General features: G+C 44.4%; 2 protein-coding genes across 3 annotated transcripts in view; one reads left to right on the forward strand and one right to left on the reverse strand.

Moving 5' to 3' along the window:
* Window positions 1-10885, reverse strand: part of LRTM2 (leucine rich repeats and transmembrane domains 2) — a 48670-nt gene extending 37785 nt beyond the window's left edge. Inside the window, exon 1 of one of the 2 annotated variants that reach the window (XM_018576460.1) lies at window positions 10347-10885. The gene's annotated coding sequence lies outside the window, so the exon portion shown is untranslated. The remainder of the gene's footprint in view (window positions 1-10346) is intronic. The other variant, XM_018576461.1, reaches the window with a different exon arrangement.
* The window catches only part of CACNA2D4 (calcium voltage-gated channel auxiliary subunit alpha2delta 4), a 169104-nt gene that overhangs the window by 128734 nt on the left and 16117 nt on the right, over window positions 1-24253 (forward strand). The window contains exons 31-32 of the mRNA XM_018576417.1: window positions 22450-22511; window positions 23443-23457. Coding sequence (XP_018431919.1) covers window positions 22450-22511; window positions 23443-23457 — 77 coding nt within the window. The remainder of the gene's footprint in view (window positions 1-22449; window positions 22512-23442; window positions 23458-24253) is intronic.

Below are 24253 nucleotides of genomic sequence, written 5' to 3' on the forward strand. Positions count from 1 at the left end.
AGGGCTTGGAAAACACCAACAATTCCATTCCACTTGGTCAAACAAAAAATGTCGTGGATTATGGTCCATGAGAAACTTCACAGCATCCTCCAAGATAATAAAAAAAGTTTTGAATTGACCTGGACCCCCTGGTTGTTATATACAGGGGTGCTGGAAACCGGGTAAATTTCATTGTACAACTTTTCTGTAATTTTTCTCTGGGGACTATGTTTAAGGTTTAAGTAGATGTTGGGATATTTGGTCGGGGATGGAGCTACTCTTTTCGGACTCTTAAGCTGTTCTGCTTCCTTTAGTATCTATTTCTTTTTCCTCTTTTTGTCTGTTTTTTTTTTTTTTTATTTATTTTTTTTTTTATGCTCGCACATGTGAGCCGTTTAGTACATAGATGCTGGACAGAAAGTCTTCTATTGATATAGATATGGAGGAGATCATAACAAATGTTTGCTTCAGACATAGGCGGATCCCTAGGCCAGATATTCCTCTCAGACTGTTCTGATTTTTGATTTTAGTGATGGGGGATAAATTGGCAAGAATAGGTGGATAGATATGTTCTGTTGTACAGAACTATTATATATTGTGTGTATGGCCTCTAGTGATCCCCTCCTACTACTTGATTATGCTAATGTGGAAGAAACTGTAATGCAATTGTATGCTATACTGATTGTGCATCATGTGCTATTTTATTGTTTTATTGTACTTTGGAAAATTAATAAAATACTCTGAAAGATAACTCTCCTCTCCTGAAATACTCTGCACTGCTGGAGGACTCTGCTCCTTCCTCTATCTAACTCTCCTCTCCTGAAATACTCTGCACTGATCTAACTCTCCTCTCCTGAAATACTCTGCACTGCTGGAGGACTCTGCTCCTTCCTCCATCTAACTCTCCTCTCCTGATGTACTCTGCACTGCTGGAGGACTCCACTCTCTCTTCTCTATCTTAAGCCATTCTTATAAATCAGTAACATAGAGCCCACTTTGAAAAACGGAAAAATGCAAATTCATTATGTCTCTTGTTACACCAGAAATGGTGCACAGAGAATGAGCTTTGTGCTGGCTGAGAGTGTGCCAGGATTATTTAGGGCAGGTGATATAGACCCTCAGTCATATGCAGACACCACCTCGTTTCATCTTAATATTCCTCCTCTTTCTGTCCAAGGGTATTTGTACATCCAGCCAGGGGCATGTTCATTAAAGCGTGAATTCCAAGTACAGTTTCAGGCATTAATTATTGGGAGTGTTGGCTTTATTACAGAGAGCCTGTGGTGAGTTTCTGCAGAAAAACATCTTATTGCTGTAGCGAATTTCTTTTATTGGATGAAACCTCCCCTTCTGTCCATCTCAGTCTCTGAAGGATCAGCAACTGTCTCATCAGCTCTGCTTCAACTCATTCCTGGCTTCTCTCTCACTGTCTCTCCCCACTTCCCTTCTTCCTTTCTCCCAATCCTCTGTCTGGCTCCTGTCCTTTATCCCTATCACCCCCCCCTTTTTTACTTTCATTTTCCTTTCCTCTTTCTATCTTGCCCCTCTCCCTTTATCTATGCCAATCCCAGTAATGGTGAAATATAATACAGTGCTTGAGATCTATTCCAATTAGGATTTTGCTATATTCTGACAGCCAGCATCTCTGTGCCCTGAGATCAGTACAGCCCAATCTCCTCCAGAACTCTCCTGCACTAATAGAGGAGAGATAATTTGTCTAAGCAGTCCTGTCCTTAATATTCACCTTTCCACTTCATCTAAAACCACATCCCTGGTTTGATAAAATTGTATACATTATCGCCCACATAATGGCGGCCATTTGATGTCTATTTTGGCCATTCTCTGGTACAGAGATGTCCATGTGACTCCACCAGGGAGGTAATACCGGACCTTGTCATTCATTCATCAGTTCATGCCGGAGGATAAGCCAGCTCCATTGAGTTTGTAGGGTTTCAGATGACGAAAGATGGCTTATCTGGCTGTACACAGACCCGCCAGCGTTTCACACAATCTCCCAATCTGAGGATGAGGTGAAAAGACAGCAGACAGAAATATCCTCTGTTTTCTATTCTGGGGCTGGAGAAGATGTAGAAATAGGAGAGAGTCATCTTAAAGATACAACGATGACAAGAGAGATTTCATACATGTCTTCCTGGGGAGTACAAACTTAGGTGGTCTGTGTCACAGATGTAGTTCTTTAAGCTTATTTCGCCACTAGGTGGCAGCGTTCTAGTGGGTGATGCTTTATTATCACTGGTCCAAGAAAGGCTCTAATCTAACAGACAATAAGTAAAGCTGAACTCCCGCCAAACAGCTAAGTACACAGATAAAATACATACATGGGAGCTGTTTTACCTGCCAAATGATTTATACGTCTGTCCTTACAGGACAACCCTGCCTGCCAGGGGAGAAGGCCTCATTTTTGTCTGATGCCGTTCTGAATAGTGAAAGATGGATCGGCAGACTGATGAGCACTCCTCCCTGTCACCATACTCTCTCCTCCTTGTTAGCACATGAGCACTGCAGCACAACTGATTGGCTCCTTGTACTGATTATCCCTCCCCAAGTCTGAGCTCTGCTTTACAGGGACAAGAGACCAATACCAATTCAGATCCATGTAATAATGGATTAATCAATACAGAGCTGCATTGATTTGTTTTTATTTAGATTGTAAGCCTTCAGGGGCAGGGCCCTCCTTACCATCTTGTCTTGAATTGTATTGTAATGTCTCCCTTACATTGTAAAGCGCTGCGCAAACTGTTGGCGATATATAAATCCTGAATAATAATAATTTGCCTAAAGTTTAAAACCTGCCATGATCCTGCCACTGCTGACTCCATCTAAAAATGCTATCTGCCAGACTGCCACGATTGACCCTCTTCCTTCAATACCTTGAATCCTTGACCGGGAACATTGATGTAGATAATGAATGTCAATGTTACTCTGACTCTCCTGACCTGCATACTTGTTACAGATCAAATACTCAAAGTGATGAAGGTGGACCGTCAGGATAACAGCCAGCCAGGAAAATGACTGCCGTTGTCAGAAGGTCAACATTGGCAGCCATTGTATATCTCTTGACAGGTTTGTGACCACCCCATCCAGGACACATGAGGAGCGATACTATTGCATCACAGAAGAGCTTTTTTGCCTGGTTCAGGCTTGCTCAACTTTAACATGCTGAGAAGCAGGGGTGCTCTCAAACAGGTTTTCGTTTATCCAGCTCTTCGAGATGTGTCATGCTGTTCCTGCTAAATTCTAGTTTTAAATTAATACACAGCTAACAATAATACTATGCCATGGTAAAGTATGTGTAGAAGTCAAATTCGAGGGGAGATCCTCTCTAGGACAGTTGTCCCAATGTGAAGATGTCACCTCTTGGATAGTTGTCCCCATTGGAAGATATAATCTCTTGGACAGTTGTCACCATTGGGAGATGTCACCTCTTGGATGGTTGTCCCCACTGGAAGATCTCACCTCTTGGGCAGTTGTCCCCATTGGAAGATGTCACCTCTTGGACAGTTGTCTCCATTGGAAGATGTCACCTCTTGGACAGTTGTCACCATTGGAAGATGTCATCTCTTGGACAGTTGTCACCATTGGAAGATGTCATCTCTTTGACAGTTGTCACCACTGGAAGATGTCATCTCTTGCACAGTTGTCACCATTGGAAGATGTAATCTCTTGGACAGTTGTCACCATTGGAAGATGTCATCTCTTGGACAGTTGTCAAAGCTGGAAGATGTCATATCTCTTGGACAGTTGTCACCATTGGAAGATGTCATCTCTTGGACAGTTGTCACCGCTGGAAGATGTCATCTCTTGGACAGTTGTCACCGCTGGAAGATGTCATCTCTTGGACAGTTGTCACCATTGGAATATGTCATCTCTTGGACAGTTGTCACCATTGGAAGATGTCATCTCTTTGACAGTTTTTACCATTGGAAGATGTCATCTCTTGGACAGTTGTTGTCACCATTGGAAGATGTCACCTATTCGACAGTTGTCACCATTGGAAGATGTCACCACCTGGACTGTGGTCACCATTGGAAGATATCACCTCAGAGATTTCTCCTCTGTTGCTCTTCTGGTGATAACTGTGACATTTTGTGCTTCTGTGGGAAGAAAAGATTATCCTTCTATGTATCCCTATGGGTTCAGAACATCGGGGTCATGTGAGGAAATTCTGGATACCCATTCCTATGCGCAGACACTCCTTAGTATGGCCCAGCAGAACATTCTCAACTCTTGTGATGCGGGGGACCCTAAAAACCACGACACGGGGGGGGGTTTGGGCGGACACGATTGCCGCCGCTCGATTTGATACAAAGGGTGATGGGCAGAGGCACAATATCTTGCAGGGTGACAGGAACTAGACTGAATATAAACTTCTCTGCCATTACCAGAAAGGAGGTGACATTTATAATGAGTTGTATTTCATTATTATAACGGTTTCAGATTTTATAACAATATCCCCCGTTCATTTTGTAATCTGAATCTCTCCCATTAAAAGCAGATCGAACTGTTCATTGGGTGTCTTCAAGTCTCCAACATGTAATTTTAATAATTTGCCTTTTGTAAAGACGGAACTCCTTCCTTCTGTATAACAAGCAGTCACTTGCTTAACGGGATTGGGATGTTGTGGAATAAGTGCGATTTTATGTGGATTTCAAGGGGAACAATCAAGGCTTAACTAAAGAATTTTCCATTCAAAGTACAGAATTTGAACAACATCCCCTCCCACCCCACCTCCTGCCAGAGTTTGGGCTCCACCCCCGAGGTACTATCCTGCATTTGTTTGATAATCTCATACCGCTTTTGTAACATATTACTGCAGTAAGGATAAGCATCCAGTTACACAGACAAATGTCCAACTTCCGGGCTATTAAAGTATTCATGAGTCATCAAGCTTCAAGTAGCACATAAGGCAAGCTGAAGTGTACTTAAGGCATGCCAAAGTGGCCTCTCAGATTATCATGTTTCATTTTAGAATTGCTTTGCAGCACACCTTGAGCGGCAGGGCAGCTTAAAGAATCTTGACTGAAGTTATCTTTATGTTCGATAGCCATGTAAAGGAGATGAGCAGGGAGAGAGAATCTAAAGGTCTGCAAGGTAATGAAAATGCGGTATAGCACGCCAGAAACAGTTTGAAATTTACAATATATATATGTATATATATATTAGGGATGCACCGATACCAGTTCAGATACCAGTGCCGATACTTGGCATTTTTATGAGAACTACCAGGGTTGCAGCTGGGATTTGGCTCTGGGGCTCCACCACTGTCCTGAAATCATTAGTTGATATTGTTTTAGAAAAACTGTCACATGACAATAAACAAAACTGTGTCAGTACTTGTATCTGTGAGTACTTGGACAAGTATCAGTACTTGTATCTGTGAGTACTTGGACAAGTATCGGTACTTGTATCTGTGAGTACTTGGACAAGTATCAGTACTTGTATCTGTGAGTACTTGGACAAGTATCGGTACTTGTACTTGGAAAACTGGTATCGGTGCATCCCTTATATACCGTATTTTGCGCTCCATAAGGCACACCTGACCATAGGACGCAGGGAGGTTAGGGTTCTGTGACAGCTGTAGTTAGTGACAGCTGAGACAGGTGGCGCTGTGATTACGACACCACGGTCTCAGTGATCACACAGAGCAGACGAAAAACGGACGGTCTTTGTCTGCTCTACGGGCTCTATGGTGAGCTTCAATGCCGTGGTCACGGGTCCCTCAGAGGAGCAGGGGACTCCGAAAACCACGGCGGGGGGGGGGAGCAGGGCTAAATGTACAAAAAAACTACTCGCCCGGCGCCCGAAACTGCATGTCCCGGGCGTCGGGCGATAGGGATTCGCTCCATAAGACGCACAGACATTTTTGCCCGCCTTTTGGAGGGAAAAAAGTGCGTCTTATGGAGCGAAAAATACGGTATATATTTATAAAAACAAAATCATACATTAAAACCGAGATGTACAAATCCCAGGAGCTCCGTGTGCTCCTTACACATGACAGCTGCCTCCTAACTTTGGTACTTGGTATCGGTGCATTCCTAGTATGTATATATATATGTATATGTATGTATGTATGTATGTATATTGCGATTTTGTAATTTCTCGGGCTTCCCCTGCAGGGTTTTGGTGCATCACGGGGATTTATTAAAAGAAAGCCATTTCAGCTACAGAAGTATTGATATATCAAAGCAGCTGAAATGACACCGTCGCTCTTCTCGCGCTGCAACAAACATACGTTTTCCTTTCATTTCGCAAATTCAAAACCGCACTTCATAGTTACTGCGTGTCAGTAACACATCACAAGATGGAGACACACAGTGACACGCCGAGCACATGTAACAACCCCGAGGCCTTCCCTGCGTCCCATTGGTATTTATTGTGTGGCCCTCAGGCCCCAGCAGCTCATAATGAGAGTATTGATTGGTAAAGGACTGCCTTTAACCGTCTCCTGCAACATGTTGCCAGTTTCTAACCACATCTATAGTATGTCCTCAGTCTCTGACCCCTCTTGTAATATGGATCTAGTCTATCTATCTGCTGTATTAGGTGCACAGTCTCTGACAATCTCCTGTAGTATGCCTATAATCTCTGACTATCTCCTTTATTAGGTGCACAGTCTCTGAGAATCTCCTGTAGTATGTCACCATTCTCTGACCCCCTCCTGTAGTATCTGCGAAGTTTATAGCAATCACCTGTAATATGTAACCAACTTCTGACATCCTTCCATTTTATGCCTGTCCCCAGTCTCTGACAATGACCTGTAGTCTGTCCCCAGTCTCTGACAATGACCTGTAGTCTGTCCCCAGTCTCTGGCAATGACCTGTAGTCTGTCCCCAGTCTCTGACAATGACCTGTAGTCTGTCCCCAGTCTCTGACAATCTTCAATAGTATGTTCTCAGTCTCTGACAATCTCAGATAGTATGTCCTCAGTCTCTGACAATCTCAGATAGTATGTCCTCAGTCTCTGACAATCTCCGATAGTATGTCCTCAGTCTCTGACAATCTCAGATAGTATGTTCCCAGTCTCTGACAATCTCCGATAGTATGTTCTCAGTCTCTGACAATCTCCTATAATGTCCCAAGCCTCTGACAGTCTCTGATAGTATGTCTCCAGTCTCTGACAATCTCCTATAATGTCTCCAGTCTCTGACAATCTCCTATAATGTCCCGAGCCTCTGACAGTCTCTGATGATATGTCCCGAGTCTCTAACAATCTCCTGTAGTATGTCCGGTGCTGGGCGTGAGCCTCGATCAGTACCTGTGTCCTGACAGGTTCCGTGTAAACATGGAAGCGTGTGATCTGACATAATACATATGTGACTGTATAAAGCTGACTACACGAGTTACAATGAGATTCCACCACTATGTACTGCTACGGCCTCCTGGGACCTGACGGCATAGAAATTGGATGGAATGTTTTGTTAGGTTGCTGCTGAATCTAATAAAGATTGCGCAATCAGATTGTGATGTGTCCAGCCAGTATAAAGCTGAGCCCCAGGCAGATAGAAAAGACACAAACCAATGCAGCTCTGTATTCATTCATACATCATTAGGGCCCATTTAGACCCAAACCGCACCAATGCGGCATACAACAACACATGTAAAAGGCACATGCATTTACATGTTTTTTCAAGAAATGTTTACATGCGTTGCAGCCCGCTTTGTTTTTTCAAGATTCAATGCAATGCGCTGGTGTGAACTTCACCATTGAGAACCACTATTTTTTGTGTATATGTGTTTTTAATATGTTAAAAAAACGCATCAAAATGCATTGGGGTGGGATTGGGCCCTTAATGTATTCTTTTTAAATGCAAGCAGAGTACGTACCTGAACTTGACTTGGTATCAACATCTTGTAGCCTTCTGTACAGGAGAGCTTAGACTGGTAGAGGAATAAGTAGTACAAGGAACCAATCAGGAGTGCTGCAGTGCTGGTGTGCTAACAAGTTACATGCTGATAGGGGAAGAGAACATTGTGACAGAGAGATGAGCTTGTCAGTCTTCTGCTTCTCTTTCACTGTCCAATCACAGGCTGGGGGAGGGACAGGACTTCTAAATGTTGCGGAACTCCAGCAGAGAAGTTTTAGGTCTCCTGCCCTGCCAGACAGCACTGTGCTGGGTGGCTTAGCTGTGTAAATCGCAGGACTGGATGGACAGAAACAGGTAAAAGCTCTCCTATATATATATATGTGTGGTAAATGTGAACGTCGCTATTTGGCTGAAGTTCAGCTTAAAGTCATCTAATCACCTAATGGGACTGCCGTGTGACAGCCCCTGGCGATAGTTCTGCATATCCCACCAAGGTGAGGTCTGATTCAATAGTCCGATGTTATAATGGATATTGGAGCTGACGTGCCATGCAGAATGCAATTAGGGAAAGGGGTGCAACAGGTCCGAATGCTGCTTGCTACAATCTTGCAACAAAGGTCTAGTTGGCTGGTGGTAATGCGGGAAACAAAGCAAAGGCAATCATTGATGATGGCATAAAATGTGATCCTCAGGCCCATTAGCCTTCAGAGGGAGAATCTTCTCAATCAGAGGTTTAATTTGTGATCATGTCATCATTAACAAAAGCTCTTAAAATGTTCATCTGCTATGCTGGGGGTTGTAGTTCCACAAGCGTTGTACACTGAGCCACATGTTATCTGCCCTGAGCAAGCTGCCATACTTGTATACTTTCACTGATGTCCAGTCTTCCATGCACGGTCCCCCTCCAAAGTCCCCGGTCCCTTGGTCGCCCCCTCCAGATTAAAGTGTATCAATACGCAGGAACAAAAATGTAACATATTGCAGTTTAAGGCCCTTTTCACATTGGTGGTCCCCCTCCACAGTCCCCGGTCCCATGGTCCCCCCTCCAAAGTATCAAAACGCAGGAATGAAAATGTAACATATTGCAGTTTAAGGCCCTTTTCACATTGGTGGTCCCCCTCCAAAGTCCCCGGTCCCTTGGTCGCCCCCTCCAGATTAAAGTGTATCAATACGCAGGAACAAAAATGTAACATATTGCAGCTTAAGGCCATTTTCACACTGGTGGTCCGATCGGGTCAGCCTGTCATTGTTTCAAGCGGACTCGATCAGATGCCCAATGTTAGTCTATAGGCAGCTGGGTGTAAACAGACAGGCATCTGTTTACACCCGGTTGCCCCCGACTCCGGCCAGGTCTGGAAAAACAAACACATCAGAGATCCGTTTTGCCGTACCTGATTGTGCCAGATCGGGGGGTAATCTGATGTAAACGGACACATGTTGTTTACATCCGATTCCCCATAGACAGACATAGGGTCCGGTCATTTCAGTTTTCTCTTCAATCACTAGATGGAGGAAAAAACTGGACGCACATGAAGGTCACAGCTGTGACATTCATTCTGTACTGCTCAGATCAGGAGAAGATCCATGCACTGATCCCCTCCTGATCAGCCCGTGTGAAAGGGGCCTAACAGTGCTTAGTTTACTTTCTTCTAATGCAGAAAATCCTGTTGATCCTGCCAAAAAATCAATGTCACTTCCTGTGCACGCAACTGAAATCTCACATGATAGCTGTAACAGCTAGCTCCTGCGAACTACAGAACACCTCTCCCCATGAGAGGTGTTCTGTAGTGCTTGTAGATCAAATTAGAAGAGCAACCTACAAAGACAACAATGCTCCTCCATAGATTTGCTCTCGGGTTTAGATTTCATTTGTGCAACTTTTGTCATCAATGAGGTATATGTCTGCCATGCTGGAACTTCTGGTCCTGCACCAGTTGCACGCTGACCTCCAGGTTATCTGATCTATCTATTCATTGATGTCCAGTCTTCTAGGCACCCCCTCCCCCCGAAGCATAACGTTATGTTAACAACATTACATTCTAGAGCCTAAACAAACCCCCAATACGTTTCAATGGGAGATTTAGTGACCTGTGTCCGGCCCACGAGGACTGGAGTTGGACAGTTCTGGATTTTTATTATTTTCTAAGACTCAGAAGACAATAGGGTTGTCCAATCCAGTCTTCCAGGGTCATAGACCTTCCACATTTTTCTCCAGTTAATAGGCACTAATGAATTGTGGAACATCCTGCTTAATAAGCCGAAATCCCTGGCCTGACAGTGGCCCTCGAGGACCCGAGTTGGACGGCCTTCCCTCGCAGTGTACAATGCCCTGTTGCTTGACCCTCCAGTGACAGAGACCGGCAGTTCATCTTGGCTAGAGTTAAACAAGGCGGCATTGGCTGGCTTCATTCACATCTATTATTGACATCGGGTATGCCAGATCTGCCTGCCAGTGTCCAGCCCTCACCTGATCCGGCACCTGCTGCCGTCCACGCTCTCCATTCACACTGTACCACAGTTCATCCGCGCCATCCTCCTTACCTTTCCCTCCGGAGGTCTGACGAGCCGATGAATGGATGGCAGCTGCGAATGAATGAGCAGGACCCCCACCGTGCGAGCCAGGCATGGACCCCCGGATTTAAAAAAAAGAAGAAGAAAATGATGACCCCTTCAGTCTGTTGATGCCAAAGAGGAGGAGAGCTCCCGCACTGCTTCAGTTGTTGCTGCTCCAGGGGGAGAAAAGATTAGGGGGGGCAGAGAAGAGGGGGGGGGTGAAATCCAGCGTATGGAGGGGACGCGTATAGATGATTACAGAGACAGAGCAGCAGAGGAGAGACTGGGAAGCCCGGGGAAGGGGGAGTGCGAGGAGAGACGGCTGTGTCTAATGACAGACAAACACTGCACTGAGCCTCTCTGTGTCACACACTCGTACACGTACAGGCGTGTAAAGCGACCACACCACCTCCGATGAAGGCGGCTAATTTCCAGCAGCATCAGAGCCACTGAAATGTTATGCGGTGAGCAACAATGCCACACTGCCCTGAAATACCCCTGATAAAGATCTCAATGCCCATCGTCGCTGCAATTCATATTTCCACCAACTGGAGATGCAACAATCCATCATTATGGCTGGAATACATACATAGCTGTCTTGCCTCCCAAACGTTTTGTAAATCTATTCAGCCATGTGACTCACACTACCCCTGCCACACTGCACAGCCAGCACGTCACTTCTTGTGTCACCTGCCTGCTGATTGGATGGTGAATGAGCATCATTGCTTTGGTTTTCTTTGTGACTCTTAACACCTACTTCTCTTTACAGTGCCGGAAACATGTTAGATCGGCAGCAATTTGTAATAAAATCATATTGAGAGACAGAGAGATGAGGTAGGGAGTGGGGAAAAGAGGGAGAGAGGAGATAGAGAGGGAAAGAGAAGAGAGGTAGACAGAAGATAGAGTGAAGGGAGAACATAGGGATGGAGATAGAGAGGGAGAAGAGAAGGTAAAGAGGGAGGAGAGAGGGAGAGAGAGAAGAGAGGCGATAGAGAGTGAGGGAAAGAGAGAGGAGATAAGTAGGGAGAAAGATGAGAAGGGGAATAGAGGAGGAGGAAGGGAGGGAGGGAAGAGAGTGCAGAAGAGAGGAGAGAGAAAGAGGGGAGAGAAGGTAGAGAGGGAGGGGGAGAGAGAGAAGAGAGGAGGAAGAAGAAAGTGAGGACGAGAGAGAGAGAGAGGAGATAGGGAGGGAGAGGAGAAGGAGAGGGAGGAAGTTGAGTAAGAGAGAGGAGGGAGAGAGAAGAGAGAGTGGGTGGAGAGGAAGAGAGGAGGTAGAGAGGGGGGCAAAGAGAAGAGCAGGGAGGGAGAAGAGAGAGGAGAAGGTGAGGAGAGGAGAGAAAAGAGAGAGCAGAGGAAGTGAGAGAGGGACACAGAGAAGAGCGAGTAGGAAGAGAGAGAAGGTGAGGAAGGGAGAGAGAGGGTGGAGAGAAAAGAGATGGGGAGGGAGAAAGAGAGGAGAGAGAGAGGGAGACAGAGAAGAGCGAGGAGGGAGACAGAGGAAGGAGAGAGAAAAGAGAGGAGAAGATGAGTGTTAAGAGAGGAAATGGAGAAGTAGGAGGGCAGAGAGAAGAGAGACGAGCTAGAGAGAGGAAAGAAGTAGAGACAGAGGAGGAAGAGAGAGAGAAGGGAGAAAGCGGTAAAGATGGTATCCCACTTTAAAAGACACTTTTTTCCCCCTGTTTCTGTGTTCAAAATCTAACCATTTGGGTTCTTTCTGAAATGTATTTTGTACATCCTCTGATTTCAGTATTTTCGCGGGTCTCTGAGCTAAAAGGCGTATGCTGCAAGTGAAGTTGGAACTCCATATTCTTGTTTGCGTTGTTATCTCAATGTATAAAAGCCAAAGGATCAGAAGGATGACAGTTGAGGAAGTCGCATCTAAGAGGGCAAGCATACAACCTCAGCACTACACAGGCACACAGTATGTTAGTTATATGGACAGGTTTTCCGGTGTTGTGTATATGGATGGGGATGACGATGCATTATTATACATATATTAGGAAACGGCTCCATTTAGCCTCCCTGCCTGCATTTGACTCTCCACACTGTACAGAAATAGGAAGTGTGAACTTGCAAAGTCACACACACACCATCACAAGCCCTGACGCACAAGGAGACCCATTCTAGGCTCTGCTCCCTTAACACACATTGCATTCATATTCAGGCTGGTGGTGGGCTGTATGCAAGAGCTAGAAGTCCCAGCATTCACCACTCAGTTATGTACAGTTATAAATCACTGGTAATCCTCCAGAGCAAACTGCCTATAGAAACAAAATAATATAATATTTACAATATTTCTCAATGGGTTCCCCCATTCTTGTGCCGAGTTCATAGGTCTGCACAACCGGTGTGCCCGTTATGAGGGGTCCCTCTCATTCTTGTGCCGAGTTCATAGGTCTGCGCAACCGCTGTGCCCGTTATGAGGGGTCCCTCTCATTCTTGTGCCGAGTTCATAGGTCTGCACAACCGCTGTGCCCGTTATGAGGGGTCCCTCTCATTCTTGTGTCGAGTTCATGGGTCTGCACAACCGCTGTGCACATTATGAGGGGTTCCCAGATCTGCACACTTTCTGTGCTCATTAGAAGTTGTTCCCACCATTCCTGTGCTGAGTTCCTGGCTCTGCACACCTGATGTGATCATCATGACGTGTTCCACCATTCCTGTGCTGAGATCTCAGGTTTGTACACATGCTGTGCCCATTATAAGGGGTTCCTACCATCCCCACACTGAGTTTCCAGGTCTGCCCATTATGAGATGTTCTCTCCATCCCATTGCTGCGTTCCCATGTCTGCTAAGCGGCTGTGCCCATTATGAGGGGTTTCCCCTATCTCTGTACCGAGTTCCTGGGTTTGCAAATCTGCTGTTCCCATTATGCGGGGTTTCCACCATCCTTGCACTGAGCTCTCTGATCTACGCGGGGTTTTAAAATCCCTGGTGCACTTTTATTTATTTTATGTTAAAGACCAGATACAGTAGCAGAAAAAAAGGGTGCAAAGACCACTCTGAATAATAATTCACTTTTGAATGGACTGACCCTGAAAAACTTTCCAGAGTTTATTGGAAATGAAATTCCTCCCTGCGCACAACAGGCAAATTGTCACTGACAACAACTGATGGGCACTGCGGACTTCTCAGCTGGAAGTGGAAGAGCTATTAGTAGCACTCAGCTGCCCAGCCAGCGTAAATGAAATATCAAATGTATCAGATTTTGTTTAAAAACAGGGACATTCTCTTCAGACAATTGGATTTTTACTAATTTTCACCCCTTTTATTTATCTTGTTATATCACTCTCTTCCTCTGTCTGACCATCTCTGCCAATTGTCTTTTTAATATGTTTCCTGCTCTCTGCACATCTGTCTGTTGTCGCTGCACCTCTCTCCTCACTCTTTCCTTTTCTCTCCCCCTTTTCAATCTCTCTCTCTCCTCCTTCTCCTCTCCCTCCCTCCCTATCTCCTCTCTCTCTCTCGTCCTCACTTTCTTCTTCCTCCTCTCTTCTCTCTCTCCCTCTCTCTCTCTCCCTCCCTCCCTCTCTCCCGTACTATGATAGGCCCCAGTCCTAAATGTGGGCACCAAACCCCTGAAATTACTCAACCAGAAAATGGAAAATTTTTACATATGTTTAAGTACAAATTTGCATTTTATTAATAGATTTTAAAAGTAATGTACACATATATACAAATGTTAAAAACAAAGCAGTCTCTGTGAAATGAGTAGATATATCTCCTATAAACCCACCAATTAGAATGTTCATATCACATGATCACTGTTCTATCAGGAGTATGACAAGTCCATCATTAGTAGGTTGTTAATTGCGTAGTATGAACCACGTGAACACGGAGAAGGGGGTCAGAGGAATGGACGGCAACCCACGTCCGCTTCTTTCTATCTTTCCTTCCTTCCTCTTTCTTTCCTTCCTTCCTTTCCTCTCCTCTCCCTTCCTTCTTTCTTTCTATTTTTCTTTCTTTCTATCTTTCCTTCCGTCCTTTCCATCTTTGTTTCCTTCCTTCCTTCTTTTCTTTCTTCTTTCCTTCCTTACTTCTTTCATTTCCTTCTTTCTTTCTTTCCTTCCTTCATTTCTTTTCTCTATTTCTTTCTTTCTTTCTTTCTTTGTTTCTTTCTTTCTTTCTCCCCTTTATTTTTCTCCCTCCTTTCTCTGTCTTGCAAGGTTTTTCTTCCCCCCTTCTCTCTCTCTCTCTCTCTTGCTCTTTTTCCTCACATGCTCCGTGTCTGATCCTCCGTATCTCTTTAGTGGGTAATCTGTCGCTCTTGTTTTCCGCGTCTCTCTCATTATCTGAGTCTCTTTTCTCTTCTGTGTCTTCTTTGTTGCAATGTTTGTCGTTGTCTCTATTGTTTGCTGGTGTGTATTGGATATTATAACCTTCAGACTGTCACCCCCTCTGTAATTACCATCAGCAGCTCTGACTCCCCATCTGTGCGCACAATGCCATCCGCCACCCACCTCTAACACCCAGCACGGGACCAAAAAACGACTAGCAGTCACCAGTAAAATCACAAATGTTATAAGTAAAACGACTCAGAGATAAAGACCGCCGCTGATATTTTATTTATAACTTGGATGAATAATCACTTTTTGGCAAATGGTAAAACTTTTTCTTATACAGCAACTGCAGGCAAGAAGAAAAAGCAATCAGTGATCCTGTGCAGAACAAAATATATAGCTCAGACAGATTCAGCTTTGAGTAGGACTGCAGACTCTTGTTACATGATTTCTGTCTGAAAAACTACCAAGGGCGGGATGGACAAGATAAATATGACTGATCGACTGTGTTTTCAATTGATATTTATAGTTGATAGTAAGGTGCCTGCTGAGTTGGGCATTGGTGGATTGCATAGATCTCAGATTACAGCTGACTGGCTGTCATGCTCATCCTTAGCCAATGCTTTGTGTCACTGCACAAAATGATGCAGAGCCAAAGAAAAGTGACAACTGCTGATCTGTATACATTTTCTGTGACTCAAATTCTAGAAGCCAGGGAATGAATGGTATGAATTGATCATGACAACCAGACACTTGCAGCAGCAGCAGCAGCAGCAGCTTCCAAAGGCTGAATGTACAGCAGTCAAATCATGAGAACAAGTCCAGGCCGACTATAATAGGATCTGTCCATGGTGCTGAACCGGCCGCTGGCTGCCTACATAGATTTAGTGGTGACACCTCTACATCACCCATTATTATTATACAGGATTTATATAGCGCCAACAGTTTGCGCTGCGCTTTACAATATAAGGAAGACATTACAATACAATTCAAGACAAGATGGAAAGGAGGGCCCTGCTCGTCAGGGCTTATGATCTAAAAGGCAGTGGCAAGGGATACATGAGGAGATATACTGCCATACTGCTGAGCTGTGTTTAGGGTGAGAAGGAGATCAGAGATCATCTAAATCCTCTACAGTCTGTGTCAAAGCTATTTACATGTATAATAATAATAATAATTGTGTGTGACTGTGGTGGAACATTAGAGTGTAAGCCCCTCTGGTGCAGAGACTGATGTGACTTGCTCAGTGTTCTCTGTACATCACTGCAAAATATGCCAGAGCTATATGATTGTATAATTGTAGTGTGTGACTGTGGGGGGACATTAGAGTGTAAGCTCATCTGGTGCAGAGACTGATGTAACAGGTTCAGTATTCTTTGTACAGCACTGTGGAATATGTGAGAGCTATATGATTGTATAATAATAGTGTGTGACTGTGGGGGGACATTAGAGTGTAGATTTTGTTTATTCATGAAAAATGTTCCATACACTCATCTCATTATATACAAAAGTATGAAAAATAAAACACATAAGATACATAAATAGGTAAATAAATAACAATCTCAATCATCAGACCAGAAAACACTTGGCCATAAAGAAACATATACCTCAAAACCTCCATAACTCTATAATATTAAACCATATACAGAAGCACTTTACCCGCACCCATGCATGTAGCCTTTCTTCAAAAAATATACTTTAGAAATCTAGGGGAGTGAAAAGAATAGCAGGAGAAAGCCACTCACCCTTGAGGAGACAGATGTACAACTACACAGGCCTGATGTTCCTCCACGCCTTTATCCAGACCTCTCGTTGCCACCTGCCCCTCTCAAGACCCCGGATTTTCCCAACCTCACCGAGAATATCGTGCACCACCACCTCGACAGGAAGGATTTTATGCCGAATGGAAACCTGACACCGTGCATTGCAAGTGAAATATCGGACCACTACACTAGAAAAAGGGTGTCTAAATCAAAACCCTGGCGACTCTGAAAAGCTCCGTACACCCACTCCGCATAACTCATGCGGGAAAGAAAAGAGATACCGAGAGCCCTCCCCACCCTTTGATAGACTTGCATGTTAAAGGGACAATGAAGCAGAAAGTGGTCCATGGACTCGACTTCGCCCCCACACTCCATTCTGGGACAACCCCTCTCATCCACAGAGCGGTGCTTCCAATTCCCTTTCACATGCAGCCTGCCATGGAACGCGAGCCAGGTCAAATCCCTAAACTTCAGTGGGATCCTTTCTAAATTCACCAAATGCAACCCTTCCCTCAACACTGGACCTGGGCAATACCTCAAGGCCAGTGATACATGAAAGACAGAGTCCACCACCCTCCTCTCAAGGAGTTTCCTGGGAAGAGAATGAATGTCTTCCGCTGTCACACACCACTGCCGAAGTAACTTCAGGCACAGGGCAACGTAAGCTGGAAGCTCACCATGCTCAACTCTCAGACTTTTCACACGCCCGCCATTCTCCCAGTCTTGCAAAAAGGGTCTAAACCAGGATCTGAAAATGCCCACCCATCCAGGCGGTCTCTCTGCAAGCATGTTACTAAAGTTCATGTTTCAAAAACATCAGAGAGAAAAAGACTATCGGGTTTACCATCTCTAGGCCACCCTTCCTCCTGGACAGGTAGGTAACATCCCTCTTGTTTGTCCAGCTTCCTTCGCAAGCGCTGGTAGGCCACATAGTTATCAAGCTGTTTCCTTCTACCTATGGCCTTGAAAAGTCTAGCAGTTCGCTTCTTCATAAGCTCCCACCACTCAGACTTACTATTGCATAAGTCTATGATTGATACCTGCAACTGAAAAAAATCCTCAAAGGATTGTCTTACCCTCTCATCGTCCAGGAGAGCCGAGTTTAATCTAGAAATATCTCTTCCTTTAGTGTGTGTCTCAGAGGCATTCAGAGTGACCGACAGTATACAGTGATCAGAGAACTCTGCTGCCCGACACTCAGGAGCCGAGAAAGCAGAATCCCCCTTTTAAAAAAAACCTATTCTACTCTGGCTACTACCTCTCTGAAATGTGAAACCCGTGCTGCCTGAGCAGCGCTGAATGTGCGCATCTACCAAACCTGCATCTACCAAACCAAACCTGCTTCCCTAACTCTCGTATTCAAAAAAACGCTATCATAGCCCAACCGGTCTCTGAAGCCCTTCCTGTCTTTGGGCCTAGTAACAGTATTAAAATCTCCTCCAAAGACCACCTGCTGGGCCGTAAAAAGGAAAGGCTTAATCTTGGCAAAGAGGCATTTCCTGTCCCATTTAGTCTGTGGACCATAAACATTTATCAGGCGCAGGTCCTGCCCCCTTACCGTGACGTCTAGGACCGTGCATCTCCCAATCTCTACCTCGATCACCCGCCGGCACGTTACCATACCGGAAAAAAGGACCGCAACACCGCTGTAAGGCTCGGCCGCAAGAGACCAGAAAGAAGGACCACGTCTCCACTCTCTTTTTGCCAGATGTATGTCAGCAAGGCTACTTATCCTGGTCTCCTGCAAAAAACAAAAGATCAGCATCAACCTCGCTGAGCAAAAATAAGGCCGCATTACAAGCACTCACAGATTTCACACTGGCGACATTAATGGTCACCAGCTTAATCGGGTCGGGAACTGGCATCATGGTGATCGAGATAGGTGCTTCATGACCTGTTTGCCTCCCAAAGGAGAGCCCAACCGTTTCTGGGCACCCTGCTCCAAATCCTCCATCTCAGAAAGGCTACCCTCATCTGAGAATACACCAAACTTATTTAGCAACTCCATGGTATCTGCATCTGAGGAAGAAGAGACAGTAGGCTCAATAGAAGACTTGAGTTTATTCCTACTCTTCATCTTCTTCTTCCCCTCTCTCATTCTGACTTCTAACCATTCCCCATCATCAGCTGTGAAGACATAGGCCTGATCCTTACCAAGCTCTGCTGTCCCCTCAACAATACCTGTCTCCCCTTTCCTAGGAGGATGAACCTCCCCTCCTGCGACCTTTGACCTGTGTCATACAGTAGGCCTCTCCTAGCTCTGCTCTGTGTGAGCTGGGTGCGGAGGAGCTGAACACAAGGTGTCCGTCATTGCTCTACATATTCCAAGGAACAGAAAATACAATGCATTGTCCTATCTAAACCTAAATGTTATCTTTTGTAAAACCAAACTCCAGCCAAAATTGTTTTTTTATTTTGGAAAAGGTGTGGAAGGGGCGAGGACCTGTTATGGCATAATATGGTTTAATAGGAGGCTGTGCTGTAAATGTCACAACACTTGTTAGGAACTGAGGAGATTGCTGAGGAGCGCTGCGTCTGTCTCAAACACATCGAGAGGATCTGGAGAAATATGTTGTCATCAATCTTATTGGCTGTCAGCTGTGTAATTAGCGCATCCTTTAATCAGACTATCATGTAATCAACGTTATTAAATTAGCCGACACGTGTCAGATGAAGAACAGCTACACGTAGAGGGGCCTTCACTACTGGAGGATTGCAGGTATAAGTCCTGATTCAGCACTCTGCACTATTGGTCCACGTGCCTGTCCTAATTAACCCTCAGAGGTTTTCACACTGGATTCGTGAAGCAAAGGGTGGGCGATAAAGTGAACCTGTCAACTCCTATAAAGGAAGACACCACAAGGTGGCTGCTATTAGCTTAATTAATTAGACATACCTCCCCTGTGTGCCCCTCTGATAATAGTTTCACTGTAGATCTTGACTTGCCTGGCTTCAGGGCTAGGTCCCTGCTCACTGACCGTTCTTCTTCAAACCTTTGAGAGAATGTCTGTGCACCATTGCAATGCCACAGGATGGCAGGTGGGCAAGGCTTAATCTGAAAGTTAGGGGTGCTAAGGACAGCACCTTTTTTTGTTCAGGCATCATCTGCAGTCGTCATCTACTTCATGGACTATGATGCCGGTGTTCTCTCGAAAGCTCCAACTCATCGAGATCTCCAACTACCTCACTTCCGGTGCTCAGAAAGACTGCTCTACAGTTGCGGTGCGTATGCGCGCATAGCGTTTTCAGATTACTCGTCGAGTTTGCCACCTGCTGAATATTGTTGACATGCAGCTGTACAGAGCTCCGTCAGTCTTTGTGTTTTGCAGTCTAACGCCGTCTGGTCGAAACCTCCAACTTGCAAGTACCCGGCAGTGAGGTAGTTGGAGATTTCGATGAGTTAGAACTTTCGATAAAACACCGGCTCAGGTATGATACAATCATGTAAATCCTGCTGCCTGTTCACCTCTTGGCTCTTTTCACAAATATCTGACTCAGTGCAGCCCCTGCTGCAGCCTCTCACTTATAAAACAGTTACAGCGTTGCAGTCTGATCACTGGAAGAAGGGAGACTACCTGCCTGCAACAGACTGATGACATCTTCTCAGCCTGGGCAAAGTCATTGAACTGGAGCTCAAGGTCGGCTTATTAAATGATGGAGCTTTTCTGGTAAAATATGCTGTTTCTGTTGTATATCCTGTGATATGTCCAGAATGTATTCATACAGACATGTGAGGCCTTTTTCACACCGAAAGCGTGTGCGTTCCAGAGGGGTAGCTGCTGGAACGCACCGCGATCGCTAACAAACTGCTCCAAGTGTTTTGGCGTGGGAGGGGGGGCGTGGCAGTGCATTGAATTCAATTGTACCGCTTCCTGGCCCACCGCCCGCAGTGCGATCGAACGCGTGGCAAAGCGATCCACTGCAAACGCAAAAAATAGGGCTTGCTCTTTAGCCTTCTGTTTTTTTTTATTTTGAATACAGTGGGACAGAGTCATTATTGGTCTATTTCCTTGTTAGAAAGATTTCTTTTCACTTCCTGTCACCAGGAGTTAAGGAAAAACTATCCCATGGGGACACAGACAGCAGAAAACAGGTCCCAAGTTCTGAGCTTTCCCCACTTCTAAAAAAAACATTTGTCTGCAGTTCTACTTTGGGTTGTGCTTAAAATGTATTGTTTTATAGAAAATCAATAAATCTATAAGATGCAGGGAGGGCCCTGTCCAGCCCCAGGTTCCGATCGGTCATAGACGTCATCCATTAGGAAATTTGTGCCTTCCATTGAATCAGATCTGTGTAGTCATAGCTCTTCCGATGCAGAGAGGATATTTTACATACTTTGTGCTCTTTGGTTATGTATTTGGTTTCAGCGGTTCGTTTTGTGTTTTTCCCCGATCTTTAATTAGAGTGCAATTTAGTGCTGCAGCTAACTATTATTTTCATAATCGATTAGTTAGCCGATTATTAAGTTCGATTAATCGGTTAAAAAAAAAGGCTCCAGTGATGGACTACTAGTTTCTATTGAGCTTGTAGTCCATCAAGGGAGCAAGCTTAGAGCGGTGGAAGTAAAAAAAAAAGTGTGGTGTGCAATATAATACATTATACAGCGGCGCAGTGCAGAATACCAGCAGCTATAGAGGAATGCAGCAATAGTACATTATACTATAATGTACTATTGCTGGGATTTGTAGTCCTCTGTAGCTGGCATTATTCTGCATTGCGCTCTATATAATGTATTATTGCTGCGATTTGTAGTCCTCTATAGCTTGTGGTATTCTGCAGTGCGCTGTATATAATGTACTATTGCTGGGACAGGTGCCAGTCCTTTCCTATGTGAACAGGGAGGAAAGTGCTAACCACATGAGCAAAATGGAATATCATTCAAGTCGCACTAGTTTGTATTGAGGGAGCTCACGGTGAGGAGGAGACCAGCGGCGTGAGCGGCTTCAGCCTGTTCGGTGGGCGTGGCTTAGGCGGTGGGCACGTCGGGCGCAGCGGTAGCAGTGTGTGACGTGTGACTCTCCTCCTGTGGAGCCCCGAACAGGCTAAGCAATCGATAGCCGACGAATCGACGATCGAAAACGTTGCCAACGTTTTCAATCGTCGATTTTAATCGACTAAAACGATTAACTGTTGCAGCTCTAGTGCAATTCTCATTTAAAGCTCCTTTGAGCTCTCTGGGATATTGATTTTGAAGAGAGACGGTGTTATGAGTCTTTGTGTGTTTTGATTCAATAACACATTTAATCTCTCCACATTTTTTGGTTCTGGAGGGGAGCAGCGACCCCCCCTTTATGCAGATATAGTGAGCGTTATTTAGTGCTGCACATGTGCCTGGTAAGGTGTCCCAAGTCAGATGGGATGGATGAAGAGATTGTGTGTTCCAGGATTGGTATTCAGAAGTTTTCTACAGTTAGCAAGTTTGGGCGGAATCCAAGAAACAGGAATAATAGCTGCAAGGGAGATCCGAGTTTATTGTCAGAAGGGAAAGTCTTGTCCTTTGATGTGATGCCACGCAGGCAGCTGTATAGGGCCTGGGAGCCAAAAGAGAGAAGGAATTTTACTAATAATTGTACTCATTTCTTTTTCCTCTGCGGGCTCCTTTACAGGGACATTAGTTCTGCGCTTTGGATGTATTTGTTTGATCAATATATATAAAAAAAAAAAAACAGATGACTTTTGACAAACATCTAAATACTCCGGTGAAATACATATATGAGAGCTGGTTCAGCTGCTAAAGGAAGTGAATTTCTGTCGATCCATCCATCCAGTCCTGAGATTTCCACAGCTCTACACAGCAGGAGACCTGATTTTCCTCTGCTGCAGTTCAGAAACGCTTCTAGGTCTTGACCCTCCCCCTGCCTGTGATTGGACAGTGAAAAATGCATAATTTTTTGCACATTGACTAATTACATAAAAATTTAAAAGTGTTGCAATGCACCAAGAAATACTGCACACTTTATATGCACTGATAACGCAGGGGAAATGCTGTTTGTGGATTACACTCAAAATCAAAATCTTTGCAAACATGTTTTTCCTTTGTTTTCACAGCCATCGGAGTTCAGATGAAGCTTTCCTTGCTGCGGGATACTTTCTGGAAGGTGACAGGACAGGTGAGTGGAAAGGAAACCCTGACATGTGTATTGGGTTGGCCATTGGTTTTCTCATAATGCTTCTGCAATTTACTCCAGTGTAAATATATAAATCGGCGTTCATGAGGATGAGGATCTGCAGTTGTTTCATGCAAGATCCCATAATGCTGGTAGGGCCCCTTTTCAAGCTAACAGGGAATTATGTAAAAGAAAGTAGGTGGAGTCATGAGGGTTTGTCAGCTTTATCCTCCTGCACTATATGGCCAAGACTATGGGTGGACACCCTATAAAAGATGGCGTTCAGGGGTTCCCAATAAAGGTTTTGTGAATTCTACAACATACAAAGTCATAATAGACAATTGTGCTCTTCTAACCTTGTGGTAACAGCTAGGGGAAGACCCCTTTTCTGGTCTAGCATTAATGTTCCCTGTCTACAAAACCAGCTCCATAAAAACATGGTGTGACCAGTTTGGTGTGAAGGATCTTGATTGCCTGCACAGAGCCCTAAACTCCACCCTACTGAACACATTTGGAATGAATTGGAATGTTGATGGTGAGCCAGATCTTCTCATCCAACATCAGTACCTGACCTGACAAATGGCATACATTCCCACAGACACTCCAAAATCTTGTGGGAAACCTTCCCAGAGGAATGGAGGCTGTTATAGTTGCAAAGACGGAGAAGTGGCAACTCCATATTAATGGTCTTGGTTTTGAAATGGAAAGTCCAACAAACTCATATGAGTGATGGTCAGGTGTCCACAGACTTTTGGCTATATGAAACTGATGGTGCTCAATGTGTCCAGCTCTGACTGACTTTTCACACCTATCTTGAGTTTGTTACCCTCCTACTTGTAGAGTTCAGAATTTCCAGTTTTATCTTTTCATAAACAATATTTCTCTAACTTTCTTCTTTATCTTTTGCATGGTACCCGGTGACCTCTCTCCTCAGCCCAACGACACTGATGTAAGCCTGAAATTCTTCTTCCTCTTAAGCCCTTCAAGGCTTTGCCAAAGTATTCTCTGTGACTGCTTCACTCTTGTTCCTGAAGAACATATGCCAAATTGTCATATTTTTATTTCAAAGCTCAGAAATTCTGAATTAAAATTAAAGCCATTTATTATGTTATGGATGGATTAACAGACAGGATTTAAATAAGTAAAAAACTACTAAACATAATAACAGTGTATATAAATATATATATTCAAATACACACACACAAACTGTATATATTATTATTATTATTATTATTATTATACAGGATTTATATAGCGCCAACAGTTTGCGCAGCGCTTTACAATATAAGGAAGACATTACAGTTCCAATACAATACAAGATAGTAAGGAGGGCTCTTGTCAATCCCAAAATGTGATGTCCCTAAAAAAGATCATCAGTAAACAATGCACATATTGGTAGAAACAACTGTATAAAAGTGCTAAACAATCTTCTCCATATTAAAATTTAGTGGCAAAAAAAGAACCATGCTATGAGGATTTTATACTTTTGGTTGTGTCAACGTACAGCAGGGGACAAATTGCAGCAAATGGTTAAACAAGGAACAAACTACAGTAGGGCAGACCTAGGAATTCCTCTAAGGACATCTTGCTGCTGGTTGCCCAAGTAAATGTAGAGATGGACATAGACATGGTGGGGAGATACCTGGTGATCCTTGTCCTGCACATGGTGGGGCGGAGCGGGGGTTTGAAGGATTGGGCACACTTACAATATGTGAGCACAATGACGGCCCATGAGAACTATCTTC

The sequence above is a fragment of the Nanorana parkeri genome, unplaced genomic scaffold (assembly GCF_000935625.1).
Source record: "Nanorana parkeri isolate BGI_ZX_2015 unplaced genomic scaffold, ASM93562v1 scaffold67, whole genome shotgun sequence".
Lineage (NCBI taxonomy): Eukaryota > Metazoa > Chordata > Amphibia > Anura > Dicroglossidae > Nanorana > Nanorana parkeri.